The sequence below is a fragment of the Pholis gunnellus genome, assembly GCF_910591455.1.
Source record: "Pholis gunnellus genome assembly, chromosome: 1".
In the NCBI taxonomy this organism is placed as follows: Eukaryota; Metazoa; Chordata; class Actinopteri; order Perciformes; family Pholidae; genus Pholis; species Pholis gunnellus.
In genome coordinates this window covers 15585842-15603283 of record NC_136528.1, presented here as the reverse complement: position 1 = coordinate 15603283, position 17442 = coordinate 15585842, and the positions used below count along the sequence as shown (strand labels likewise).

Sequence of the window (17442 nt, the reverse complement as noted above, 5' to 3'; positions counted from 1 at the left end):
ATAAATCTCTTGTTAAAACTTTATCATGGCATGTCTCCTAAAAATGCCTTTGTGAAATGAAGTGTGACACATTAATAAATTATTATTTATCAATTAGTCAAATCATGGATCCAGTAGTTCTATGTCAGTATCTGAAGTCTGGCAGTTTTGACGTTGAAGTTGCAAAGTCATTTCTGTCTCTCACTCTCTGTGGTGTCACCATTTAGTCTCAGCTCTTAATACTTTATCCCGTTCACCTTTTCTTAGTCTCCCTCTCCGCATGATTTTCACATTGCGCTCGTTACTGTAGGAAATTCTCACTTTTGCCTTTCTTCCTCTGTCTGTGAATACGTCTCCACCTCTGTCTGCCTCAGCATTTCTGTCTCTGTGACTCTTTGTCTGTGTGTCTCCTTTTCTCTGTTACATTCAATTTTCCAATTTCTGTCACTTTATTGGCATGACTGTTAAAACGAATAGAATACATAATATCTTGCCTTTCCACATCTTGTCTCCACTCTACTTGTGAGGATTCCTCACACTCCTTGACTCCTAACACACACACACACACACACCTGCCTCCGTACCTTACCTCCAGCACTTGCTCTGACCTTTTTATTCAAGCGTTTCTTCTCGCTCTGCTCTTTATCGACATCCTTTCTTAGTACCTACTTCCTCTACCACTTCACCTGGACTGACCGCTATGCATTGTCGGCTGCTCGGCTGCAGTTTCCTTGGAGATGCACGCATCACACAGACAGGATTCTTTATTATGCACTTCCACTGTGTGTAGAGTCGACTGTGTCTCTTGTTATCTGGTGCTGTAGATGTGTTTGCATGTGAATGGGCATGTGAGGCATGAGTGTGTGTGTGTGCGTGCCATCAAAGTGAGTTGGAGCATTATGCTTGTATAGAATATGGTCAGATTGACAGTCAGGCAGACGGATGATGTGGGGGCACATGACCTCCACACCACACTGCCTTGTCTTCTCCTCCTAAATACAGGGCTTTTCTCCACTTCTCTCATTCCTCTCTGTCACTTAAGTCTCTTATTCCCTACCATGTGACTTTCTGTTATCTCTCCTCTCCTCTATATCACAGTATAATTACAGAAACCTGAGAGTAGAGAGACTTTTCCCTGTCTCTCCGAATCACACCTATCTTGCTAAGCTACATTGACTAGAATACCCATATGTTACACCTTAGGTGGTTTGTGTGGCATATGTTGTGCAAACACAGAAAGAAACAACACTGCTGCAAAAAGCCTCGCCAGCTGTTACTGTCCTTCGCCTGTTTCTCTCTCTGTCTTTCCGTTGCTCTCATTGTATTTTCCTCTCTTAACAGATGCTTGTGTTGCTTTGAGAGACCCAGAGGTTGGTGGGACTGATGATGTGGGTCGTGTGAAACGCAAATCTCAAACATAACTTACACTTCTAAGGTGTGACTTTTGTTCCTTTTCTTCCCTAATGACATTAAATACAATGAAGAGTGTTCATTGGAGTGTAACGGGACAGTAAGCATAGAGAGGCTAGATAACCTGTGACAGTAAAGAGATGAGCTTAAATATTAGATAGCAGGGGTTCACAGCTTGCCCACCAGGGAGCCCCATTAAGCTCAGTCGAACGATTAAAAGATTTGAGTGACGATAACTTATAAAAATCCCCAGGAGGGGGCTTGTTTTTGAAGGCAAGACATGCATGTGTGTCCGTAAGAGAAGTCTAACATGTGTTTAGACATTTAGGTTTACTGTAGGTTCAACGTAAACAAAACAAACTATGATTTTATTTGATAAAGATTTTGTCCAGCTAAGATCATAAAGCTATCAGAATAAAAGTCCCACATCGTTGTGTATTTTATTTAATTTTTTTTATGTCAAAACACCCAAACTTTGTCCTTAATTAGTTCAAGTAATTTGTTTACCCACCCCCGGCAAAAAGCTACTGCTGATTTTGGCAGCAATAAGCTCCACTCAGAGCGCTGCATGTATGTGTGTGTGTGTGTGTGTGTGTGTGAGAGTGAGTGTGCATTTGTCTGTGTACGACTTTGTCTGAGCACAACTCTAATCAAGATATCAATATGTGCTGTTGTAACTCTAACTGCACACTGATGTATTGTTCAGTTTCAAATTGGAGTTAATTGAGGATCTTGTTCCCTTTACTTTAGGCTGAATTACATCGACTACTCTGATATCCAGTAATATTTTACCCGTCAAAATGCTTTTTTCAGTGCGCGAAATATATTACGTTGGTCTCTGGAAAAATCTTTATAAAATATATTTATTATTATTATTAATTATTACACAAATTTATTTAAAAGTGTACTATGTTCATTATTCAAATTGCAAAGCTTTCTATCACAAATATGAAAACGGATAAATATTGCTGGTGTTTCCTGTTTTATTGCCATTGAAAACCGGATTGTTGGTAAGGTCGTGTTTCTTTTTCTCTGAGCCAAGGCCTCCCTGGTCTATTATTTTTTAAGGCCAGGTGGCGACCTCTGGGTTTGAAAAGTAAAACATTGCAGAAGTGCCTTAAACTTGGACTCTTTCTAAAGGCCAGCAGGGGGCAACTCCTCTGGGTTGCAAAAATATGTTCAATTCTATAGAAGTCTATGACAAAAATACCCACTTTTCACTTGGTTTATTGCCTCAAAAAACATGTCTTCTTCTATACAGTATGATGTTTATTTCGTAAATGATGGTCCCATTTAGAGTAAAATAGGCGATAAAGCAGGGTATGCTTCAGGGCGTGACTTAAACATTGACTTGTGTCAGAGTTATCTAACCTTCAGTCTACACCAGTGCTGAAATAGTACATTAATTTATAAATAAGCCATCAACAAAATGTTTGCCCGCAAATCTTACAGCCATGCATGCTAAATGTTAACATTAACATGCTAACAGGCTCACAATGCCAATGCTAACATGCTGATGTTAAGCATCTTATTTTAGCATGTTAGCATGCTAACATGTGCTAATTAGTAAATAGCTCAGGTTGATGAGAATGATGGGAATTTGTTTTACAGGAATTTGATTATAAACCAAATTATTGTACAAATTCAAATGTTGACTTCATGGTGGAGCTAGAGGAAAAGTCAGAGGACTTTTTGTGAGGCAAAAATGCTGAGGCATTTTGTGTGCAGAAATGTTGGATACCAACACAATGTTATGCTCATGAAACCTAATAAAGCCGTTAGCTGTCTGTTTTCTTCTCTTATTTTCATCTGCCTTCTCTCCTCTCCTGTTCCTTGGCCTGTCGATTTCAGCACACTGTTTATTGGATACGACAGGCGTTGTGAATGGAGCACTCTCAAAGGCAATGCCAGTCACACACTTTCTTCTTATTTTCTCCTCTTCTCAGTCCTTTCCTTCCTTCTCCCTCTCGCTCCTTTCTCCCCTCCATCCGTCTCTTCAAAGATCTTAGCTGTTTCATCTCTTTGTCGGAACTCACCTTCTCTCTCCTCTCTCTATCCTTTCATCCTGGGGAAGCTCAAGTGCGGCAAGCACACTCCTATGGAGGAGTACAAGTCATGTTTGCCCGTGCTCTACAAACCCCTGATCACTTCATATCACTCCAGTCCTCACAACAGATGCAACCCCTACTCTCCCATCCGTAACTTGCTGTCTTCTTTTCCACCTCTTTCAGTCTACATTTCACAAAGCTACATTTTATTCACATATTAAACTAACCTGTTTTTGTGGCCGTGACCTCTTATGGCACAATTGTTCCCTAACAAGACGTGTTTGGTATAATAATAAGGGAATTTGCAGGCTTTTGCTGCTTTTGCTGGATTTAATCACATTTATTAAGTTGTTTTTTGACATTTTTGGGCCTCAAGAGCAAAGATGAAAATACCATAGGAGGGCAATAAAAACCAACATTTTTGGATCTTACAATAGGATGAGGGTAAGGCCAAGCAAGGTAATTCTCAGGATTGCTGAAAAAAGTATGAGAAAATAGACACCATCTCCTATTGACAGAAGAAGCTCAGTTATACAAAAAGCATATATCTGTAGAATTTTTCTCTTTCCTGCCTTTCCTCGTGGATTGCGTTCTCTGTGCATACCAATAATCTATATTGAACAATATTTCAAAGACAAGCGTCACTGTCCTCAGATATGAAGCCTGCAGTGCTGCCAGGAAACTGCTGCTCTTCTTTCCTCTCTCTGGCTCTCTCTCTCTTTTCCATTACAGTTTTCTTTTGTTTCTCTACCTCCCTGCCCTTCCAATCTACCCTCTGCTCTCCAGTGATCCCCTTTATTAGCTATTGCTGTCAACTGATACTTTAGTTGATCGCACAATCTCTTTCTTCACTTACAGTGATTGTGGTGGAAAATACACAGTCACTCACTGACAAACACAGGTACACACACGACCACTAGGTATCACGGCATGTATCACACACAAACACTGTCAAACACACCCTGACATCGATGTCATGATCCTAGAAAAGCCCTCCATTGGTGTGGATAAAATACCTAGCTATTAGCATTGGCTGTATGCAGTCAGTACATTACTTTACATTACAGTGGTTTAGCAGACGCTTTTATCCAAAGCGACTTACAATAAGTGTATTCAACATAGGTATTCAAGGGAACTACTAGTCACCAGAAGTCATAAGTACATCTCCTTTGTTAAACAAGTATCTAAGAGCATAAACCAGAGAAAAACGTACAGTGCAGAAACAAAGGAATACAATAAGTGCAACAAGCTAGTATGAATACAATAAGTGCTAAGAGGAAGGCTCAGGGTAGCACTTCTTGAAGAGGTGAGTTTTCAGCCTGCGCCGAAAGATGGGCAGCGACTCCGCTGTCCTGACGTCAGTGGGGAGTTCATTCCTCCCACCATTGTGGGGCCAGGACAGAAAACAGCCGTGACCGGGTCGATCGGCCGCAGGGACCTCTGAGCGACGGGGCAACCAATCGCCCCGAGGCAGCAGAGCGGAGTGGTCGGACGGGGGTGTAGGGCTTGACCATGGCCTGGAGATAGGAAGGAGCTGTCAGTAAACGGTCTAATACGTGATCAGGTCCACATAGGAAAGCATGACCAATTTAAACATGACACACACACACACACACACACTCACACACACATACATACATACACTGATGTCAACAACAGCACAAGTATGAGACATGCTCACTTATTAATGTAGATGAATCCATGCAATGACCACTGAAGTATATATGGATATTTATTATTTGATACACTAAATAATATTCTATTGGAAGAAGACTCTTAATCTGCTGCTTTTTCACAACTATCTGTTTTATCACCATTTCTGTGTTTCTTCTGTTTGGTTTCTGCATTAAGTTCCCTTCAGGGAAGTGATGATTGGTGCTTGTTTGTTTGTGTGTGTGTAATTGATTCACATGCTACTGTTGGCTTATTGTCTCTTCCTCCACAGTGGTCATTCAATCAATACCTCTCAGCGTGTTGATTTCAGCGTGAAATCTGTGTTTTTCACTGTCCTGACCAGGCTGCTTCCTTCTAGGATCACTTTTCAACAGGCTAAAAAAAAACGTGTTTTCCATACAACAAGCTTCTCAATTCACCTTTTTTCATCAGAAATAGTTATTGACATTTTTGGAAGTGTGCACATTCTCTTTCTGGTTGGGCTTGGCAATAAGGCTCAAGTAGAGCATGGACGCCAACTTTCAGCACTAATTAGAGCAGAAAGGTTTGCTCAGAAATTCATCTGCTTGGTTTGTGTATTCTTGATCATCATCATCATCATTCTTGGCCCCTCTTATATGTGTGTGTATAGTCTTACACGCATAAAAATGTATATCATAATATATTGTTTAAACTTGGTATTTCTTCACAGTTACAAGTAAAGATCAGGCTATACTAATATTATTCGTGTTATACTATTGTAGAATTACATTCCTGTGGTGGCTGCGTAGGATTGTCTCCAACAAGTGTGATCCAAGCTTTTCCAATTAGCGGGATCTAAAAAGGTATTATTGTTAACACAATTTACAACTGGGTGCCAGACATACAATTAAGTCTGTCATTAGTATCTCAGGGGTGCAGTTTAGGGTGAACTTCTTCTTGCAACCCATAATACAAAATGAATTAAGATTGTAAAGGTAATTGGAAGGAATAATCTCATGAAGAAGAAAATAACCAGATTGTTTCCATCTCAAAACAGCTCCCATACACGCTTTAGTTGGTTCACATTTAAAAAGAAAACCAATTTTATCAGCACAAAGAATTATAATATCCCATTACTCATTTCGACATAGCGCACAATTTTATGGTTAATTCATGGGAAGGGGGTTAATGGCCAACAAAGGCAGTTCCGTGTTCCTGAAGTGGAGAGATCAAAAAGGTGTTAATTGTCTTAGCTGAGGGGCAATTAGGAGAAAATAAGAGTATTTCTTGGTTTTGAAGCCAAGAGAGTGTCACCGATTCTGTAAGAGGAATAATATAATTGTCCATTTATCAAGCATTTTCAATCAAATAGAGAGAAACAATCAAATCCAGCTCTTCGTGTTTGCCAGCAGCTTGCTTATAAGCTTGTTTGGCTTGATGTTTAGATTTGGCTTAAACACTCGCTTCGAAGTCCCGCCACTCTTCCCTGCAATGTGTCTGTCCTCATCTCTCTTCAGGTGTCAGCAATTACCATCCTCTCCTCCAGTGTGCCACACCCACTCTCTCACTGTGCTGTTAAGAAACAGACGCTCTTTTTTGACTGGCTGCTACAAACTCCAGAAGTCAAAACTTATTCATATAAAGCGAGACACTTGGACAATAGATAACAATTTAATAATTTCCAAAATTCACAAAATGTTTTATCTAACAAAATATTCTGTTTCAATCCATATTAGTTGCAGTTTAACCTTTCAAAATCTAAATTTTCACTGCAGAAAATCATTTGGTTCTCCAGTTTGCAGAATCATCCATTTAAATAACAATGTGCCACCTGGCTTTTAGAGGTAATGGAAGATGACACTGTGATTGTTTTAATTAATGTTACGCCCAAAACACTATGATTAAATACAAGACTAAGTACAACCCTGTTGCCCCTTATGCCTTAGTAAATGCCCAGATTACATGCCATTTGATTATTAAAGGGCAGTTGTTTTAATCCAAATGGTTGCTAGTTTACACAGAGTTTGAATCATTGATGGCTGAATAGATAATAAAACATAGCTGCAAAGAAACTTTTTGAAACTCAACTGCAGTAAGTCAGAAATCTTAATACCTCAGGATTACACAGATTGATGTCTAGTCACCCTTTCCACCCAAATCCGCAACCCTGGAGTCATTCTTAACCCCACCCTCTCATTCCTGCCCCATGTCAATCACATCATCAAATCAGCCTTCCTCCACCTCTGTAACATTGCCTACCTCTGTCACTTACTGCAGAAACACTCATTAACATATTTGTAACGTCCAGGCTCAATTCACCAACTGCAAGGCGGTGTTTTTGCCCTACCTGTCCGACCTCCTCAATCAGCATGCCCCTTCCCAACGCCTCAGATCTGCTGACCTCCTGCAAGTCTCTAGAACCAAGTGCCAAACCTTTGGTGTTTTCAGTCGTCGCCCCCTCTCTCCCCCAACGTTGCATAGTTAAAAAGGCCCTAAAATCTCAACCACCACTCCCCCAACTTTGAAAAGCTCTACATAAATCTGCTGTGATATTATTATAGCTTCAGTCGTGGCGCTTTGTAATTAGTCTCATGACAAAATGTTCTTGTGTTTGAATATCTATCTCCATTTACTGTTAAGTGACGACTTCAGTATTAAAATGGGCATGTTAATGGATATCAGTAATATCAGTTTTTCCTCGGGTTTCTTTTTTAACCTTTGAATCTGCCTGAAGGAGAAAAGGTAAAATGGAAATTACATTCAGATGTAGAAGTTTCCAAAACCAGAATTGAATTAGACGCAAGGCCGGTGAAAAAATGGCTGCGTGCCTATTTCATCCAGCTCTGAGTTTGGAAACCTGCCACTGAATTCAGCACCAATAAAATTCATGTTTGTATGAAAGACACAACACTGTCTTAAGGGAGGTTGTACCTATTTAGTGGCAGAGAGGGAAATAGTTTTGTGACTTTCTAAAACTACTCCGGGAAAAAGACTTAAATAATATATATTGATTTATTCTTTCACTGCGTGTTTGTGTGTATATGAATGTGTAAGCAGGGAAACATCAATTTACAGTTGATTGAAAGCAGCAAAGAGGTTACTGAAGGTTAGTCTTTTCATTTATAACAGCCATTTAACGGTTAGGTCAAAAGTTAAATCAATGTCCCGGACGCGTTTTGATATCTGGAGCGCCAATCGAAGCAAAATGAAAAGGACGGGGTCATGACATCAACCGTTTGATCTCTCTCCGTCCTGTCTGCAGAGAAGAATCCTGATAAAAATGATGAGGCAATGTCAGTCACTCGGGCTTTTGATCATAAGGCTGTTTTTGTGTGTTTGTGTGTGTGTGTGTGATTAGTCTTTCTTTGGGCCAGATGAACACTTCCCTTTACTGCAGTTAATCAATAAAGTCTGTGACTTTTCCCTTGGGTCCCCACCCTCCACTATTCTTATCTCCTTCCGCTTTCCTTTTCCTTTCCTTTCTTTTGTAGCCTACTTGTGATGGCAGGGGAAGGGCCAAAGCATCTAAATGGTCTCTTGTAAATGAAGTGAATTGAGACAGAGCTCATCGGCATGCATGAGCAGCTCCCATAAAGTAACTACGCATATCAATCATGCGCTGCGCGTCTTCGTGTTCGACAGGATTCATGACCTTCTGTGGGATTCCTCCGGGGAGATACAGTATAACGCGCATAGCAACACACACAGACATTGACACATGCATGTATGTACGCTCGCATATCAACAGCACACGCGCACACCCACTCTTATTCACTCTTTCAAGCACAACCACACACACACACGCTGCTCAGCACTCCGTCAAGCAGTCACTGCGGTTTGACACCAGCTCTCTTGTCTCATCATTAGTTTTAGTGAGAGATGTCCTGTCCCCTCAACAAAAACAAACATGGCAGGCGGTGACGAATCAATTAATCAGACGAGGCATTTGCCGATAGTTATGTTTCACTTACAACTAATGTGCATTGAATGTCTCAGAAAGTTTCCAATAATGCATGGACAACACTTTCAATCAGCATTCACTGGAACAGTTTTGATCGATGAATCATCAGAGTCGGATAGATTGCTGTCAAAACAGCAGCTTTCTATGACTGATGATCGTCTTCTAACTGAATTGATGCACCTCTGGACACAACACTGTGCCAGTGTTTCTTCCTCTGCTTCAGGCTTTCGGCCTGATTTAGACAGTTGATTCCTTTGCTATTTTGTTACCCTGTTAGGACGTATTGTTTTTGCTGTGGATAAAAATAATTAAAACCCAAATGTCACAGCTGTTGCAGCATCATCAGATTTTTTGTCAGAATCATGGTGAATCCTAAGATATTAATTTGCTTCATGGCATGAATGTATTTGGATGTTCTGTATTTTAAACCCTCATAGACCCTCCACAGAAGCCTATACCAGCATAGAAATAAAATAGCTTTCAAACATTCAAAACGTACATTAGCAAGCTAGCTGGCTGACTAGCTAGCTAGATTGCTAATTCAGCGATGCTTAAATGCCGCACTGGTTACAGAAAATGAGCCGAACAGCAGGCTAACAACAATCGCCATTTACTTTTGTACTACTCAAATTACCAACAGTTTCATCTCCGTTCTGCTCCTATTCTATTTCTGTGCCCACCAGTACATGGCTACCAACTAAGCAACATGAACATATAAAAAAGATTTAGTTATTTTCACACTGTCTCTCTATCTCTGTCGTGCTAATTGATTCTACCTAAGTCGTGACAATCTTGCTGCTTTGCAACTGAGCAATGAATGCTGTCATACGTGAAATATTATGCACATGTGGGGATGCATTCCGAGTTGTCGGACACCATGTTGTTTCAGCGGATATTTGCAAACGTTACAAAGTGTTTAAATGTCGGTTAGTTGGATAGGTAGACCGTGTGATTGTTGCTCTATGTGCGAGGAGAAGATTGAGTGAAGGTCTCTGTAGTGTAAGAGTTCGAGTCCACGTGCTTTCTTTGCATCACTCCTTTGTTTTGCTTTTGACTGCAGTGCCCTGTTGAGCAGCCTCCGTCCATCCCACCTCTGTGGCCTAGCTGTCAGTCTCTCTTCTTTGGCCGACTACATGTACCTACTTCTTTCTCTGTTTTAGGATTATTATTACCGTCTACTTCTATTCTCAATGTTTCTTTCTTTAACCTTTACTACCCCTTTCCCATTTATCACTTTTTTCAATTTCTTTATCAAATCCTTGGTTACATTAATTTGTCTCTCTGGCCCTACTTCTCGTTCTCAGTCTCTTTCTTTCTGAATCTCTCCTTGCCTCTACTGTTTGTCTCTACTTCAGCTTTGCTTTTTTTGCCTCTGCTTTTTTTGTATTCTCTCTTCTCTCTTAGTTTCTTCCCTCTTCCTGTCCTTGTCTGCTGTTTTTCTCTCTCTCTCCCCCTTTCTTTTCCTCCTCCTGTCTCTCTCTCTCTCTCTCTCTCTCCTTCCCGCCTCTCTCTGCACATCTTCTCTATCTTGCCTTTCTTTCCTCCTCCTCTCTCTTTTGCCTTTCTTGTCTCGTCCTCTCTCTCGGCCTCCCTTTCCCTACTCGATCAGACAGTTGAAGCAGCCAAGCTGCCGAAGGCGAGAGCAGACAGAGGAGCCGCTCTGTTCGACCTCCCTCCCTCTCCAGAGAGGCAAACTAATGCCGACACGCCAATAAGCTGTAAGGAGACAATTATTCACCATTCATATCAGCTTGCCGTCTTTCTGAGTTAGTGCCGCACACCTCTGGAATTCCACATAGTGTTGTTAATGCTTTTATCCTTTTTTTGATTCATAGAGATTCGCTCCAGCCACACTTTGGCCTAGAGGTTGCTTGTTACTGGAAGATCATTGGTCAACAATAATGATAACTTGGAGAATCTGGGAGCAGGCAACATAAATAAGAACACATGATCTCCCTTCTTACATCAACTTCTATCAACATGCCCTTCAGCGAGACACTTAACTCCCAACTGCTCCACTGGATCTGCTCAGTGGCCAGCCGTAATTCTACTAGGCCGTCCATGTTTGTGAATATAAACATAAACTGTATGAATATGAAGCCGAGTGCTGGCCGAAAAGGAACTCAGACATCCAGTTTTGGTTGAATTAGTGAATTGTTTATTTAAATGTCTAAACTGAAATCTCCAATCTTCTATATGCTGGAGAGTAGCATATAAAATCGAACTTATATTCACAACTTTTGAATGTGTTTGGGTGTTTTTCATCAAGTGCACTTGAACTTTTTCCACTTGGTTTATTCTTCTCCTTTTAAGTCAGACACCATGTGCTGCAGAGACAGAGAGACACTGAGGTTAAGACGGAGGATAGAGAAGGGCAACAGAGCAAGAAGCAGAGAGCTTAACAAACAACCTTTTTGCTGCTGCAACTGTAGTGAGGCGCGCTGCGCACATGTGTAGCTACAGTACATGTGTGCAGGAGCATGCATGTTTTGCGAGTATGAGCATATTTGCATGTATGCGTATATAATGCTATACTTTGGTAAAAAAATGGTATACAAAAGAGGTTTTTGAAATAATAATGAAAAGTCTGAAAGAGTGAATGATGGACTGCTCCGTTGATGAGCCCCACAAACACAACAATGCGGCGCATTAAGTATTATATTAAAACAGGCATTTACACACATATTTCTACAGTACACACATACACACACGGACACATACTCACTGAAGTACACACAAACAGAGGAATGCAAACATGCATTCGTCATTTTGGGAATCATACCACAAACGCTCTTGCTTTCTCTCTTCCGCAAAACATCCACTTTCAGAAAATAGGAACAGAAGAGATGATACCTGAGGATAAATATTGAGCGGACTGTTTTCAGTCGTCACTTACAGTAAGTTGCAGATATGCAGTGGCATTTTCTTAAGATCTTCAAAATCCCTATTTTTATACCAGGAGGCTCATTTTTTATATCATACTCTGACTTTGGCAGACATTTTTTACTACAAGTATGTAGTAAGTAGTGTTTTGTAAGCACCTCTTTTTTATGCAGCCAAAAGACAATAGCCTAGGTTTTTTTTCTTGTCTCATTGTTTCTTAAAAGAGCAAAAAAAATCCCTTTTGTAGAAAAGTGGCAATGTCACTGAAATGTACAGATATAAGTGGACAGGCACACTCGCTATGTCCCAATACCTTAAGCTATTAACAGCTCCAGCTTGTTCCATATCAGAGAATATGCAGCGACATATTCAGAGAGCTTCTTTTATTTTGAACTTGATTTCTGTCTTGTGATCGCGCTGTGCGTTGTAATGTCTGATCGAGTCGATGTTTAAGGTGAACGGGCCGCCCCCTCGCTTCCTGTCTCTTCAATGATAACAGTTGTAGAGCACAGTGAAAATTTGTTCCCCCTGTGAATCGATGCTAATCACATCATTGTGCTTCCCCCGTCCCCCTCCCCTCTCTCTGGGGTTTCACACTACTCTCTGGCCTTTTCCTTTTCACCCGCTGTTTCTCTCGTTCTGTCTCTGTCTCCCCCCCCCCCCTTGCTCCTGTCTCCCTTCATCATATGGGAGGTGAAGCCATCTGAGGCTTCTTGCACGCAAGCCAACCCTCCTCGCGGGTCAGCGTTGTGCACACTCTGATATTGTAGTCGTCGCCGCTGAAGAGATCTTCCACCATGTATCTATCATTCATTTCTTCTGCAGCTGCCGTAAAGGCGTGTTGTTTCTTCACTGTTGTAAGGAAGACCCGAGTATGGAGCTCTAGGCAATATGTTGATATCATTTCAATATGATGATTTGAGAAGATCCCACCTGGATTTTGGTTATGACAAATGGTAGTCCAATGAGTAAAGTGAACAATACAATTTACTACCCAATGTTTGGTTCTCAAGTGTGAATTTTCTGAACACACTCTTAGGCTGCCCAAAGTGACTGTTGCTATGGCCAAGGTTTGCTCAGCAGCCAGGTCTGAATACAACCTGAAATGACGCAGAATAAAATGGCAAGTTATTATGCGGCTACATTTTCCTGTTACCTCAAACGCACTTTGCAAAATTGACAATTCATGTTGCCCTTTCCTTCTCTGGGCCCACCATCTGACATGCTTCAAAACTGATATTGCACAGTCTGACACAAGCATCCAGATATCAAACAAGACTTCATTAAACCCATCTTGTTCTGAGTGACGTGCACTTCACACACTCTATACTGGATAAGACAAAAGCTGTGTCCCAGAGTGAAGAATCAGCATTTTAGACTTCTAATGGAGACCAAAGTTGAAATTTTCCAATAAATGCCCTCATCTCTCATCAAACACTGACACGTAACGCTCAAGCCGATGCAGAGTAATGTGATATATTTATTTATCTGTGTCATCGATACTAGCACTAGTATTACACATGCACCCACAAGACAATGACCTAGAGATGTTACTAAATATGCAATGTGGTTTCTCTCCCTCTGTGTTTTTGTGTGTGTGTGTGTGTGTATGTGTGTGTATGTCCCTATGGCTACATGCCTGTGTCTGAATGTGTGTGTGTCCATGCGTTCACTCACAGCTCCAGCCAATGCCCAGATCGTGCACTCAGGCGAAGCGTGTAACGTCAAGGATGATAACATCAGTGAGAGAATCTACACCATTAAAGAAGGAGACACACTAGTGCTTCAGTGCATTGTTAAAGGACACCCACGGCCACAGGTAAGCTCCCAAACAACCTGCTGAGGTGTGTGCCAGAATATTTGTTAATGGACTCATGTATGTTGAAGCTGGACCAGTTATCCACAGGGTGACGTTCACTGAGTGAGCAAGTATGTGTTGAGACTCTTGCTTAAGGATACTTTGACCAGATTGGACTAGATGAATACGACAACTGATGTCTTAATGGATGAATGAAGCTCTTCCAGCTTTTCAAATTACACACACACATTTTAAAAGTATTAAAATGGTTTATTCGGACTGGTGTCATACAGCTAATCTGAGAAACGTGTGAGAAACATGTGTTTTTGGTACAGTAAATACAAAAACGGTGTGTTTTCACAACTAATTTACATAAAATGCTACGTAGAGTAAAATAAAATAATTAACATCGTCAAGATTGAAACTTATCTCCATATTTATATTAATGTAAGTGATCATTATGCTACATCCGAGCCGTGCATTTATCAGAAAATAGCACTATAAACATAACAAATGACTCGTGGATGTATCTTATCATTTATGCTAGCAAGGGTAGGGGATGTTTTTTTTTTAAGATTTTTCTCCAGACAATCAGAGTTGAGGACTCTGCATGGCAATGGTGTAATCAATGAGCCATGCTAGCACACTTCCATCTTCAAGAAATTCCAAATTTGCATACTTCAATCTTGCTGGATTGTTAATGTATGTCTAAGATACTAGCTAATATCTCTGTCCTCATATTTCCCTGACACAAATATAGCAATGCCTGAGGTCTTATCAAGCTGCTGTTGTTATAATGCATGAACACCTCCTTAAATCTGGCAAAACCTCCCTTTGTTTACATGGTGAGGCTGTTTTCAGACTTACATGCTGGTGACTGAAAAGACTGCAGGCTATGTGGACACATTCTATGACTAGCATCCGTTAAAAAACATCCCCTGCCCTTGCTAGCATAAATAATAAGATATATCCACAAGTCGTTTGTTATGTTCAGAGGGCCACTGTGCTTGTGTTTGTGCTGAGTCACATAATCTCCTTCTTTATTTGCCTTACAGTGGCACCAACTAAAACCATGCACTGCTTCAGTGTTTGCAGGTGGACATTGATATCCATTGGCACTTACCTGAGTAATCTCTGTTAGTGATACATTCAGTATATTGTTTGGATGAATAAGCGCAGCAGTAGCTCAGGATTTAGAGAATATGCTTGTGATTTAAAGTTACAGTTACAATTCTCTTTTCTTTTAGCAAAGCTTATTATGCAGTTGCACCAGTGGATTTTATATATAGATAGATATATAGATGTATAGGACAAAACACATGAAGGATATTATGTGTTCAGATAAATACAAGATACATTATTTGATAAATCCCAGTATAACTTTTATAATTTGCTGCTCACTACATTGCACCACTGAAATTCCTTCTGTACATTTTAGCTACATTAGAAAGAATGGAAGAAGCCCAAATGTTATTATACAACAGCTCAGACTGGGTTGCACATGCTGCGTTTAGAGTGCAGCCAATTAGTTGGTTAAAAAAAGAGCATAACCTTTATTCTTCCATAAAGAAATATTTTTTGAGAGTGTTTAAGCGCACACGCACGCACGCACACACACATGCACACGCACACGCACAGAACAGTAGATTCAGCCAATAGTTGACACATGTGGTTTCCTGGGTTGAACTCCAGCAAAACATGTTGAACCAGGGTCTAAGTGTGTGCGCGTGCATATGTGCGAGTTTACAGAGCTAGATGTAAAATGAACTGATGTGACTGCGGAGGGGTTGTGTGTTTTGTGTGTATGTGTGTGGGAGTGTGTGAGGTGAGAAAAGCAGTGTTCCTCACGGGTGAATGTCCACTGGCATCACATCAGCATGAATAAAACAGTGCCTGTGTCTAGGCCTTGTTTTCTTCTGTTTGTGTTTATGTGTGTATCGACTCTGTGTGTATGTATGTGTGTAGGTGTGTGTGTGTGTGTGTGTGTATGTAAGAGGCTGCTTGCTTCTGACCCTACAGATGCAAACAAATCATGTGTACGTAGCTGCAACATCTAATCAAATACCTGTTGACCTAACCTGCATATACTAACTGTGGCTGTCATTCCTCTCTCATTTGATCCATCCATCTTTCCCTGGCTCTCTCTCTTTCACACACGCACGCACACACACACACACACGCACACACACACACACACACACACACACACACACACAGATGCACACCATCTTTACAGGCCCCCAAATAAATACAGACCAACTTTAAATAAAACTTTTACTTTCACCGGTGCCGGAATAATAATCATTACAGAAACGTTCTCTGAAAAACACATACTACACAAGTTCATTCCCCTGGAGCAGTTCAAAGATGTAGGAAATTGCGTCAGTGATTGCTTGTTCTCTGGGTCGGAGGTGGTAGTGTATTTTGAATAATGATCACATTGGTCGCATTGTCAGAATGTAAAATGCACAGTATACTGTATAGTTGTTGCACAAGCAAGACTTACACTGCCTCCAGCAAAGAGACATTGTTTGAGTGTGTGTGTGTGTGTGTTAGAGAAAATGCGTATGTAGACACACACTAACAAACAAAGGCAGACGGAGACAAAGAAACAGACAACGGACTAAGGCAAAGAGCTGCAGCAGTGAAAACATGTCAGTATCTTAATGCCTTCGGACAGGAACACTGAGGTTGAGACAACACATGTGACCTCTGTATGATGAAGGTCTGACGGACGAAATGTAAGTGATGGACAGTGTGTGGAATCAAGTCAAGAGTTTTTGATCCTACACACATGTCACTGAGACTTTACATTGTGCAAGACCTTTCTTAAGATTTCTACCTGGATGCATTTTGCTCAAAGAAATTCCTTCTTGACTCTTTTCGGGATTAGTATAATTGACAAACGAATCCAAACTCAAGGTCCATTTACTAGTTGTATACTGAGCTTTGAAGCACATCTCAAGGTCTTCGTCCGCCAATGAAACTGGCTCAGGTGTCATCTGACAAAATGTTGATATGATGTAGTTAAGACTTTTTTTTATATATGTATATTATTCTTAACCGTGTCACTGAAATACTTCCGCAACCAATGGTGACCTTGACTACACTTGACTAAGCAACAATATAAGGTAAACACTAATTATTGAACAACATAATTGGTACTACATATCACCATGGGGATGGAAAAAATATCCATCAAAAGGTTATTTCTGATAATTCCTCTTCACTGATTTTACAATTGGTATGAATTCTAAACTGTTAAATAGCCCACGGTTTTGTGTCGTACAACCACAATGCAATGCAAATATGAAACTTGATAAGGACCGCCTGGAATTTAAACCTGCCAATGAAACACAAACCATAACTGACTTGTGTCAACACATATGTAAACATTAAATAACTTTCTGTTCTTGAATGCATCACATATTGCTGACGACATGTGTCAGTGTTGACAAGGACAGGGCTGTCAAGTAGAAGGTTGCGTACATACGTGTCCACATATGCAGGAAGAGAGAGATCAGATAATGACAACATGATGAAACCGTGTAAGGGCATTGAATGATGGCGGACCTGGAGGAATAAAGAAAGATACGGTATTAAGAGATAAGAGAAAAAATGGTGATGCTTTGTGATAAAGAGGGTTGAACGATTTAATGTCAAGATAATCATGTCTGGATGTGTGTATTTGTCTCAACTTGCACAGTGTATGCATTATTTCTATAATG

The 17442-nt window shown here is 40.6% G+C and overlaps 1 protein-coding gene across 1 annotated transcript in view; it reads left to right on the top strand.

The window, feature by feature from the left end:
* Positions 1–17442, top strand: part of mdga1 (MAM domain containing glycosylphosphatidylinositol anchor 1) — a gene marked incomplete at both ends in the record, with an annotated part of 157901 nt that overhangs the window by 27011 nt on the left and 113448 nt on the right. Inside the window, one exon of the mRNA XM_079186174.1 lies at positions 13596–13735. Coding sequence (XP_079042300.1) covers positions 13596–13735 — 140 coding nt within the window. The remainder of the gene's footprint in view (positions 1–13595; positions 13736–17442) is intronic.